A 12,887-nucleotide genomic window follows, 5' to 3' on the forward strand; every position below is an offset into this window, starting at 1 on the left:
GTGACAATCATGCTCCCATAAGTTTATCTTTCCTTTTAAACAGCCAATTTTTTTTTATTTTTTTTAAATAGTTCACCAAAAATGAATAAACACATTTCCATAATTTTCCCACCTCATTGTCATTCCAGACCTGCATGACTTCAGTGGATCTCAAAAGGAGAAGTTCTAAGAATGTTCATGATTTTATTCATGATGCTGAAATGCTCTGATTCACGCTGTGCTGCTTTTTTTTGGCCAATTTTGGAATTTTCATAATTGTCAGAATCATTAAAATTCCAAAATTGGCCAAAAAAAGCAGCACAGCGTGAATCAAAGCACATCAGCATGAAAGCAGTCCATTCAAGTCATGTGCTACTCCAAGTCTTCTGAAGCTGCATGTGAGGATCTCCATTGACTTGTGTTGTGTACACAGGACGTGTTTGTATAATAACCATTTTGTAGATTAATGAACTTGAGCTAAAGGTGAAAAGGGTTCATTAGTCTAAAAATCACTATATTCAAATCTGTCATCTGCTAAAAAAATAAACAGGAGGATTCAGAATCTGCTGTGTCCTATAGAGTCTTACATAGTCAGAACAATGAGAAAAACAGGTTTCTTTATATTGGTTTTCACTTTAGAGTGCATTAAAATGCAGTATTTAATGCAATTACATCAGAAGTAACTAGTTAAATTACAGAAAAATGAAGAGTAATCCATTACTTTTTTAAGGGAAAAGTACTTAAATTACAATAATTACTTAGTAATGCATTACTCCAACACTGATTTTAACTTGTAAATATTGTCCTTTTTAAACCTCTGTGTAAAATTCTGCATGAGGAGCACATTTGAGTGATGATTGATCTGTGAATCGAAAATGAATCAAACTTACTGTAAAATAAACACAAATAAGCCTGCCCACCAAAAGAAATGATTGAGGTGTTCATACGTCTCTGCGAACATGCTGTAATATTATTTGCGATAGTGAACATGAAAGTCGACACTGACACGTACAGTAAACTGCTGTTAGGAGCAGGACGCTCTGTGAACAAATGTCCTTTATTCACTTCACACAGCTTACCAAATGGCAATTAGACAGTAAGGAAGAGTCAGTAATACAGAACAATATTACCGAACACACACACACACACACACACACCCTGATATACCAAATGTGCTGCAATACCGCTAATGCAATGCACACAAACACGTCCTTTGATTGATAAATGCACTTTAATTACAATTCCATCTTGCAAATACCAGCTGAGTGGAACGAGTGAAAACAGGAAATTAAAATGGCGACATTTTGAAAGGAGTCAGCGTACAAAAATGGCAAAAATTTATATGTACAAAATATGTACAATGGCGCTATATACATCCAAGTATTATAAAAATCATACATCTTGTACATCTCCAACATGACAGGCAATAATTAACAAGATTTTTAAGGATGTCACCTGGCACTTTTTCAGTCGGTGCTGCTATTTTCTCCAGAATTCCTTTAAATGTCAATCATGGACACAAATATACTGTTTTTACGCAAGTATCAAAAAGTCAGGGGCCTCATTTATACAATGTTGCGTAGAACCTGTCCCACATTTGAGCTTATGATCATTTCTCTAATATGCCTATGTGTGACTGTGATTCATCCATACGCCTTTCTGTCCAGAAATGTATGTTTGTGAATTTTATAAATCGCAAGTGATTTTGAAATTGTGTGCAGCCGAAAGGTTTCAGATCTCCACCTTGTAAACGCCTAATTAAAGGGATACTTCACCGATTAGCATTAAGCTTTGTATCAGTAGAAACCCGGTAGTATTTTGGAGTGACCGTGCTTCCCTCCCTCATGTCCCCCTGAGACGAGAGATTTCTGTATTGTGTGTCTGGGAAAAAAAACTCCAATGACGCAAAAATCGTCATTTAGCATCATCGCAGGTTTTTTTGTCCGGAGGCGAGAGACTACAGCCAGTAGGAGGAGCTCGTCCCGCATGTGTTCAACCCGCCCATAGGGGGATCTCACGATAAACGCCGTCTTTTCAGTTTCAAGTCGACTAGTAGCCTAGTTGTATCATTTCTCTCGATACTGCCCTCTGTAACCGGTAGGCGTGGCTTGGGCGTGTCCTCGTAGGGCAGCGAAGCAAGTGCATTCTGGGAGTTGTTGTCTTTCATCCACATGAGCCAAAAATACATTTTCTGGCTTTTCTCAGTCTAGAAGGCACCAACTTCTAAAATAATTTCACATTTCTACTACATAAATGACCCAATTTAAATACACATTCATCTTTCCAGCAGTGAAATATCCCTTTAATGTTATTAGCATATAAAAGAGAGCCAGTCAATGTCCAAATGCTTTACTTGAGAATAGAGAGCGGCGAGAATTGCTTAGATTTCCATTGCAGCGATTTGTCGCTGAGCACTTTTCCACGTCAAAGACCGCTTTTGTAAATATGAAAGTTGGCGTGGATTTTAGAGTACGGAAACTCAATGTTCAGATCTGTGCGTACGCATGTTTTATAAATGAGGCCCAGGGAGTTGTGATGATGTGCATGGCTTTGTGGGAATTTATGGTGAATCGTTCGCAAACACAGTCATACATATACACTTACACGCTCACAAACACACACTTACAATCAAAACAAATGTGTACAAATATATAGGGCACAAGTGTAAACACAACAAAACACACTTAAATATCCAGGATTCAAAGAAGCTGAATTACTGGCCTTTAAAAACACTTCTTGCTCTTTCTTCCAAACTCATTTCTGACCTGACAGGGTCCAAAATTAACTCTCGCCAAGCATGAAATATGATAAATAAAATGGATTTACTCACCAGTTGATTGGTAACTTTATCAGGAACTGTAAAATTGATGGTTTAAATTGATTAGTAAGAATGAAAATCTGATCCTCGCTGATGTAAATGACATGACCGATACAGAATTTTATATGGTGTCATATTGTACGTGGGATAATATTCCTCACATTTTTGTTTCATGGTCTCATCTGATTTATCATCTCAATTATCATTGAAAGAAATATATTAATTTGTTACAGTTTCATGACTGATACGAAATATTTATGGCTGTTAAATGTTCTTAAAGGCACACTATGTAACTTTTCGCCACTAGAGGTCGTTTATTCAAAACAAAGGCGTAGCTTTATGACACCTTGATTTCGCAGAGTCATGGGAGTTGTAGTCTTCAGCCGGTGGAGAATACGATGGACTCGGGCAGAAATCATATTCATGGATGACCAGTAATGTATTAAAGATTTATTAAAGAGTAACTCTCGCCAAATTGCAACCTAGGCTATTTTTGTTAATCTACCTGAGTCAAACATTCGTGTAAAAGCATAATTAGAATGGAAACTCCACTTTTAAGTTTTTTAAGTCATGCCTTTTGAATGGGAGTGAATGGGGCACTTCTATGATAGCATCAAAATCACTATTTTTAAAACACTAAGAAGGCTCGACACAACATGAAACTTTGCTGGAAGTATCACCAGGGGCTCTACACATGAACTCGAGCATTGACAACATTGTTTGTGTACACAGAGTTTACTAAAAAGAAAGGTTTTGTAAGACTCACTTTATCATAGTGTTTCCGTCCACCAGCATTTTGTCAAAAATAGTCGATCTCCGAATGCAACGTAACAGGGAGGAGAGTAAAGATGGAAAGCTCCTAAAGCTCAGTTCCATATAAATTCACGGATAATTTGTTGTCTTGTCGTTAGTGAAAATCAATATTGACCTTGTATTTGAAAAAGGATCCTCATATAAGAAGCAATACTAAAATTCAGGGTCAGTTCATTCGCATTTCGCAGATCGACTATTTTTGACTGACAAAATGCCGGCGCCTGGAAACAATAACAGTTCAAAATCTTTCTTTTTAGTAAACTCTGTGTTTACTAAAACAATGTTCTCAATGCTCAGGTTCATGTGTAGAGCCCCTGGTGATACTTTGAGCAAAGTTTCATGTTGTGTCGAGCCTTCTTAGTGTTTTAAAAATAGCAATTTTGATGCTATCATAGTCGTGCCCCATGCACTCCCATTCGAAAGGCAATTTGATCGAAAACGAAAATACGGTCAAACTTAAAAGTGGAGTTTCCATCCTAATTATGCTTTTAAACTAAAGTTTGCCTCGGGTAGATTAACAAAAAGAGCCTAGGTTGCAATTTGGAGAGAGTTACCCTTTAACATTAAGAAAGCCGTTGGAGCGGATCGAGGCCACTGGAGGGATTGCGATTCTTCCGGTCATGCGTATGTGAATGAATGAATGAGGCATTTATATAGTGCTTTCATATGTACTACTGTACACCCAAAGCGCTTTACAATTGTATCAGTGAATCTCTGTGGGGTAACGCAGCGCTGTTTTATCATATTAGATACATTTGAGTGTGTTGAAAGTTGTTATAATGCTACTCTGTGCTATAACTGCTACTATATGAGACACTTGTTGCTCACTGCAGTAAGCAAGATCAATATTATCTGTTACCTTGGCTTTTGGCTTGCTTAGTTGGAGACATTTAATATTCAACAATATTATTGATCTGCCTTACTTCAGGTAGACACAATTTGATTCTAGAAACAAACTTTGTTGTGTTATTTTCATGTTATCACTGTGAAACTGTTTGATACAATCTGTATTGTAAAAAGCGCTATATAAATAAAGGTGACTTGACTTGACTATTAGGCATGGTAAAACATGATACTCGCGGTATATCAAGAAAACGAGATGTGTTTGAGCTGTATAACAATGATTCGTTTTCTGTCGATGAAATCGGAAATCGAGGGTATCATGTCATTGATAGGCGACGCACGGACACGGTCCGTGTCCTGGTTAAAAACGACTTATATCGCTGGATTTAAACATTCTAAGAAACATTTGGGATAATTTAAGTACACAAATCAACAAAATATATAACTAAGGTCTATAGTGGATATTTCAATCCAAAAATCTTACATAGTGTGCCTTTAATTCAACCATCATCGGCAAGACAGCAAATTAAAATTTTGGACTCTGTCTGTCAATAGAGTTTCTTCAGTTGAGATCAGACCTCTATAACGCAAAGCTCAGAGGTCAAGGTTCACGAGCAACAGAAGTCATTTATTCCCCCAGTGGTCAAAGTGCAGTCAGTCACACCTCCAGCTCCTGGTTTTCTGCATAGTGGAAGCGGTTGAGTTTCTCGCGCTGGCGGTTGCAGATGTCCGTCTTGGGTCCGTGCGCTGGTTTGAGAGCTGGAGAGGGTGCAGGTGATGGAGGAAGGGTGAGCTCGATCTCTTCACTGCAGAGCACTGGCGTGGGCACAGAGGTGGGCACTGTTTGGGCAGGAGGCAGCAGAGCCGCGCTGTGGTCCAGGTTACGGATGAGAGTGCAGAGCCGCTGGTTGTTAATGGCGTTGTCTTCGGGCGCTGAGGTGCGCAGCTGCTCTTTGGTCCGATGGCGGTGGTGCAGACGGGACAGTAGTAATGCACACACAGAGCAGCTGCCTGACACAAGCAGGGCAAACACACCCACCAACACCATATAAAGACTGAACCCGCTCACCCCTGGGTCTGACACGGATCCTGAACAGCAAGAAAGATCAGGTCAACATCATTCACATGCTAAAGAACTGCTTTATGTGACTGTTTATCCCTCTAACCTTGGCAATGGGGTTCATGACATGGATCCTTCAGGCTCAGGCACTCGTTTCCAAAGTAACCGTCAGGACAGGCACACTTGTAGCCTCCTCCTGTACTGCGGCATGGCGCCCCCTTCGGGCAGGGGTTGGGATTACACAGATCCAGCTCCGCCTAAAATACAGTCAGTATACAGTATTTTCAGCCTATGAAGGTGGTTAAATAGGAGATCAAAATAGTTGCAAGAAAGAAAGACATGTATCATTTATTATGTATGCAAGAAAGAATGAGCATGCAAATAAACAGTGGCATCATCTCCGTCAGTTACATTTTGAATATCAAACATTCAAAAACCGTAAAGGCTGGAATACACTACATGATTTTTGCCTTGATTTGCAGTGTAGATGGGTCAGCGCTAGTTGTCAGAAGTACACTACCAGATTTTGGACAGATAGCAGACCGATTTTGTTGCAAATACACAGTGTATGATGATGTGTATCCTTTTTTTTAGCTTCAGACTACGATTAGATGCATTTGGAGGATATCAAATACGTTTTATGTTTTGATCAGATTTTAGAACACATTGTTTTCATTTGTCATGTCTCGAGGCACGTTTATGTGTGAATATGAGCCAGCGCCAGCATTAGAAAAAAACTAAAAAATCATTTTCACAAAACTTTCATGGACCCCAGAATATTTTGTTGTATGAATATCTGAACAAGAAAGAACAGAGCATGTGCTTTTTATTCTAGATTCATGCATTCTTTTATCAACACTTGAATGTGGGTAAGTTTCATTAAAAAAAAAGCAAAATATTTAACAAAAAGCTGAGAAAATCATGTTTTTGTCAAAGACTACACCTGGATTGGATTCAGAACGATGATCAAAACACAGATGGAGTCGATCGAGTCCATCAACACACTCAAAGCTTCACAGTCCTGTAACTCGTCCTGGCTCGACATTTCATTAAGTAACATTCGGCAGTTTTGATTTATATGACGTTTAATGTTTGATAATCATGTTATTTTACATGTGCATCAGCAATGCTTTTATCTCTTGTTTCTGCTTCTTCTTCTCCTGTGTTTTGATCAGGAGATTCTCTACTCTTTCAGAAGATGTGTAACAGCGCCCCCTACAGTATAAAACATGTGAAAACATGGATTGTCGAAAAATTCTGTCAACGTGAGGAAGTGTTGTGTCATAAATAATGGAAAATGAAATGTCATCAGCGGCGTTGAAAGAGTTAATGTAACCAATGTTTCTCTGCAACCAATTTCAGTCGCCAAGTGTATGATGCCTAGTTTTTTTTTGTTTTTTTTTCAGATTCAGATAATTTAACACTTTAATCTTAAATCTCTATATTTAGAAGAACATTTACCAAAAAAAAAAAATTACAAAAAAAATTAAAGTACCATATTTAGTCTCATTCAATATGCGAATATGTCACAATACTGAAGTAAACTCAGTAGAGACTTCCGGTTCACACAGACTTTTCCCAACCCTTGTTTCTGGAGGCACTCAACATTGCACATTTTGGATGTGTACTTATCTGACCTATTCTATTTCTGGTCTTTAAATCTCTGTTAACGATGTGTTGAGCTGAATCACTTTATGTTTGATTTGGAAGAGTTAGAAAATGTGTAGTGTTGGTGTGCATCTAGGCACAGGGTAGAGAAACACTGCTGATTCGAGCTGAGTCAACCTCGGAAACTTGTGGTTAAGAAAAAGACTTGTGGGCACTGTTAAAATAAACCAAACCGTAATAATCTCTGACCTCACAGTAGGAGCCAGTGTATCCCAGCGGGCAACTGCACAACATGCCTCGGCCATCCTGACGCTCGACACACTGCCCTCCATTAACACAAGGATTGCTGTCACAGGCGTTTACTGCTGTCTGGCACAGTTTCCCAGAGAATCCCGGCAAACACACACACTGGGAGTCCTGCACATGACACACAAGGAGAAATGGTTAAATATCAAAGTAACTTCACATCCTCAATGTGCTAGTAAGCTTATCGAGGTGAATCGGATCTTACCTTACAGTGTCCTCCATTCAGACACAAGCCCTGGCAGCTGCTGTTCCCTGTTGAATAGATGATATTTAAAAAAATCAATAGCCAACCAAGTGGAAACCCACAGAACACTGGGTTTCATTGAAGAAAGAGACTAGCTAACTACATTCATCAATGACTGTGAGCAGACCATGGCAGAACAAGCTCACAGTGAGTTCACCCTGAAGTCATTTCCCACGAGCACTGAATCTGTCGTGTTTGATTTAAAACTCAATCATACAGTGTTTTTGCTGGATCTGTGAAAACCACATCTAATACTCACGGATGTCACAGTTTGCTCCTGACCAACCGGGAAGGCAGTCACACAAATATCCTCCAATCAGATTGCGGCAGGAGCGAGCATTGACACACACGCCAGTCTCACATTCATTAGTGTCTAAGGAAGAGGAACGAAGCACAGTCATGAAGTGAGGCTATATTTAGCATACTACTATATCTGTAGTATATAGTGTGTATAATTGGCAAACTTCACATTCGCAATATCCAGATGACCTTCTATATTTGCCAAAATGTGCAGTATACAGCCTAACATAATGAGCTGGGTAGTGTATCCCGCAATGCCATGCGCTCAACTTGGTCTCCAATTTCCAGTTTAACTAATGAAGTGAAAGTAATATCCACCACAAATTGTACCATCTTTTTCTAGGCTGCCAATAGATATTTTTAAATAGGCTATATAGATTGGAATAAAATAATTTATTTCCGAGATGACTCAACTAGATGCCACTCTGTGAATTAACTCTTTCCCTGCCAACATTTTCTTTTAAAGTTGCCAGCCAACGCCTGCATTTCTGATGTTTTCACAGAACTTTCATGGCCCCCAGAATATTTTGTTGCATGAATATCTGAACATAAAGAACAGAGCCTCTGCTTTTAAACAAACAAACAGAAAAAAAATATTATAGCTTCATGCATACCTTTTTTATCAACACTTGTATGTGGGTAAGTTTCATAAAAAAAGACATTTTGAACAAAAAGCTGAGAAAATTGTGCTTTTTTTAAAGACTACAATGTGCATAAGCAATGCTTTTATCGCTTGTTTTTTTAATTTTTTAATTTTTTTGCCTGTGTTTTAATCTGGAGATTCAGTACTCTTTCAGAAGATGCGCCCCTACTGTATAACATTAAAAACATTGAAAGCCAGAAAATTCTGACAATGGCAGGGAAAGAGTTAAATATGCATATAATGAGGTTTCACATACTATTTAAAACAATTAAAGGCAGCTTATCATGGTTAAAGGATGCTGACTGGTACAATGTTAAGTGGAGTTCAATAAATAATTACATGATAATTATAGTTATCAGCAAGTAATAGTCCATTAGTTAACTTGTGACAGCTTGGTTGTCAAACAGCAAAAAAAAAAGCAAAAATAATTAACTTGCCACATTAACTTTTTTCTATTTGAATATATTTTAAAATATAATTTGTTCCTGTGATCAAAGCTGAATTTTAAGCATCATTACTCCAGTCTTCAGTGTCACATGATCCTTCAGAAATCATTCTAATATGATGATTTGATGCTCAAGAAACATTCTTGAAAACAGTTGAACATTTTAGTGGAAACCATTGTGTTACATAAAGGTTCAAAAACAGCATTTATTTGAAATAGAAATCTTTTGTAACATTATAAATGCCTATTTTTAAATCACTTTTTTAGTGCATCCTTGCAGAATAAAAGTATTAATTTTCTTACAAAAAAAATTACTGACCCCGAACTTTTGAGCAAGAGTGTATATTTATCAGAGTGTAAAACTTCTCACTTAAAGGTGCTCTAAGCAATGTCACATGTTTTTTAGGCCAAAACATTTTTTGTCACATCCAGCAAACATCTCCTCACTATCCGCTAGCTGCCGGTCCCCTGAACACACTGTAAAAAAACAGTCTCTGTAGACACCACAGGCTCCACAAACGGCAAGAAAAACAAACTGGCCCAGCCTGGACCACGAAACATAACAAACAGTGTTCCAGCCAATAACTGACAAGAATGATTTGGGGGTGGGGGTTGGGGGGTTGGGGGGTTCGTGCGCGTGCACATGAAGGGGGGTGTGGGGGGAGGAAGCATGATGAGGGAAGTTAGCTAGAGGAGAGATGTCCTAGACAACGACTAACGTTAAAATAGTATATTCTTGAGAATTTTGATATTGCCGACACGACCAAAGAGACGACGTTCCGATGAACAAATAACAAAGAATAGGGAAAAGGAGAAGGAACGCGAAGTCCCGAATTTACATCGGAAAAGCATGCAAAAGGTGGCGAGAACTCCGCCGGCAGAAGGGCCTCCAATCCGACATTCAGGTGGCTCTGTTTTTGCTGGACAGGTGTGTAAATCCAGTTTGTTTTTTCTAAATGGTTCATGACTGTTTCAGGAAGCACGGAAAGAGGGGGAGGGGACGGGATGAGGAGGAGGGAGGGTCGAGCTAGCCTCCGTTTTGTTTGACAATACTTCGAACGTCAACAAGAAGTGACGTCACCCAACATCGCTTAGAGCACCTTTAAGTTGTTTCTTATAAAATACTCCAGAAAATATTATTTCTATCCACAGTTGCTGTTTTTGTACGTATTAAAACCCACATCTCGCCTTCAAAGACAGATGTGCTGACGCTAACGGCTGTTCTCTGAGGTGTCACTGTGAAACATGAGTGTATTTCACAGAGTGTCAACAGTCCAGAGAGACTGATCCTCTCCAGAGAGCCAGAGCTGATCTGGGCCTGAGGGGCGATGGAGTGTGAGAGAGACTCTCCCAGAAGTCAACAGCATCAGCGACAGCTCTTTTTATTCAGCAATTAAATATACTGCACACTGTAGCATGAAATTGTCTGATGTGGGTTAGCGGATAATGGTCGGTGGAGCAGTGATGCTGATTAATAATTTCAATGTGGTTTGTGCTGATATGGAATTTATAAACACAAGATGTGCGAGCAGAGTTTCCCATCTCTGGATTTGATTGTTATGATTTAGTGGTTTTAAATGGCAAACATGGTGGTGGTCATGGTTTCTGTAATATTCTTTTTTATGGTTTCTTAGATTTAATTCCTGGATGCATTGCTAGTCCATGTACCCTGAGAGTGAGGTGAGGAACCGAGCAAAAACAAGAAAGAACAGATAGGTACGGTCTATGACAAGTTTAGGCAGGTAGAGGCAGGTTACGGCAGGTGAGACTGCGGATGAGTGTGAGCGTAAGGCCAAGTCAGGCAAGTGTGGACATGTATGGACGGCTCAGGACAGGCGAAGCTAGTGTTGCTTTATATACGTACCGAGCTGGCAGGTTCTGCCGCTCCAGAATGGAGGACATAGACACTGGAAACCTTGCTCCGTCTCTTGACATGTGGCCCCACGACCACAAGGACTGGAGTCACACTGCAACACTGCTGCATGCAAACAGAACATGTTCTCGGTCTCGTCAAGACATCAAATCCATCCATCCATCATAATGATTTTGAATGCAACTTTCATTACTTTGATTACTTTGTTGCTTGGTTGTTGCAAGGTTTTTTCAAAGTGTTTAAAAAGCTGTGACAGAAACAAGTTCACAGTCTAAATCTAGTCGCACCTTCCTCAAATCTTTGCCATTAAACTGAATGTTTTGTCACCATCTCATGTCAACCAAAACTTCCATGACCTTTTCCTGTGTAACACAAAATTATATATAAAAAAATGGGTTACACTTTATTTTAAGGTGTCATTGTTACAGTGTAATTATATATTTAAGCACTGAGTAATATTAATCAGCTACATGTACTTACTATAGGGTTTGGGTAGGATTAGGATTTGGTTGAGGGTTAGTTGCATGTAATTATGCATAATTTACTGTTATTACTATGGTAAGTACATGTAACATATGTAACAAGGACACTGTAAAATAAAGTGTTACCAAAAAATGTCAGTCTATCTCATTTCTAGACAACAATTTGGTTTAAAAAAAAGTAATATATTAGATTGTGTTTTAGACCCAGGCCTCCTTGCATGCTAAACTGTACCACTAGACTAGCAATTTTTACCCTGTAAACCTGTATGAATTTCTGTCTTCTGCTGAACACAAAGGAAGATATTTTCAAGAATGTCTGTAACCAAATAGTTGATGGACCCCATTGACTTCCATGTTTTTTTTTTTCCTACTATGGAAGTCAATGGGGTCCATCAACTGTTTGGTTACAGACATTCTTCAATATATCTTCTTTTGTGTTCAGCACAAGGTCCACTTTCCTGCAGAGTTTTTTGGGAGATATGAGGGAGAAAGCGTAATGGCTAACTTGGATCACGTGTGACTTGATAACCAATCACAACCTTGACATCATTGAGTTGTGCGACAGTCAATCACTGTTTGCTGATACCATAGAAATGAATGAGAAGTGCTGTAAACTGAAATCTACCTGTAGCGCAAGTGATTTCTCTGTTAAAACAGCATTTTATTTGGTGTAACCTCTAAAAATAGATCAATCCAAAACAAATGTTTAAGAGCAAACATGTTGAAGATTGGCCAATGGGCTGTCGATTCATTAAGTGATAAGCTATTTACTCACAAAAACGTTTTGTAGTGAAGCCTCTCCTCAATTGACATCCATTAAAAAAAACAGCTTCCTGTCTCTTTCCCTGCAGCGCTAGCCGACGTTATGCTTTTTTCGACCAGGGTTGCAGGCTTGCCTTCAAGTGGCTTTGGTTTAGCTCCAATCCTAATCAAACACACCTGAACAAGCTAATCAAGCTCTTCAGGATTACTACAAACGTCTCAATCAGCTCCCTAGTTCAATAGTCTGGGCACTGTTCAGGGAGTCAAACCTTTAAGGGCCGTCTAAATCTCAAAATCCTTCCAGTGCACCGAAACATTTGATTCTGACTGGCCTGGCATGCATAATACAGCATTTTTTTATTTTTTTGCGGATCCGTGTGAACAGGGATCGTTTTGACAACCTTGTTGTCCGTATGCTAAATTTTTCAAAAGCGCAAAGGAAAAACCTTTCCATTTGTAGTGTAAACGTACCCTTAAGGGCCGTACACACCGGGATGAATATCGGCGCGCGTTATTCGTCAGCGTTTTTCAACGCGTTTTTTGTGTTCACACCCAAGCGATTTTCACTGACGATGAGCCGAGTGAACATGCAAATTCATTCCCTGACATTAGATGGCGCTTAATGTAAAACAGAAATACCCCGTTACAAGCCTATGTACATGAAAGACAATTAAGTGAAATTAAACTCATCATCAAGGCCCATTTGCTCTG

At 39.1% G+C, this 12,887-nt stretch overlaps 1 protein-coding gene across 2 annotated transcripts in view; it reads right to left on the reverse strand.

The window, feature by feature from the left end:
• Positions 1-964: 964 nt before the first annotated feature.
• LOC307160076 (uncharacterized protein) overlaps positions 965-12,887 on the reverse strand; it is a 69,269-nt gene continuing 57,346 nt past the window's right edge. The window contains exons 9-15 of one of the 2 annotated variants that reach the window (XR_013821494.1): positions 10,924-11,037; positions 7,931-8,044; positions 7,633-7,679; positions 7,371-7,538; positions 5,620-5,770; positions 4,545-5,542; positions 965-4,485 (exon numbers count right to left, since the gene is read on the reverse strand). Coding sequence is in view for 1 of the 2 variants with exons in the window: in XM_079873899.1 (XP_079730025.1) it covers positions 5,112-5,542; positions 5,620-5,770; positions 7,371-7,538; positions 7,633-7,679; positions 7,931-8,044; positions 10,924-11,037 (1,025 nt within the window). In the remaining variant the exon portion in view is untranslated. Of the gene's footprint in view, positions 5,543-5,619; positions 5,771-7,370; positions 7,539-7,632; positions 7,680-7,930; positions 8,045-10,923; positions 11,038-12,887 lie in introns of both variants that reach the window. The other variant, XM_079873899.1, reaches the window with a different exon arrangement.

This window comes from Squalius cephalus (genome assembly GCF_949319135.1).
Source record: "Squalius cephalus genome assembly, chromosome: 6".
Lineage (NCBI taxonomy): Eukaryota > Metazoa > Chordata > Actinopteri > Cypriniformes > Leuciscidae > Squalius > Squalius cephalus.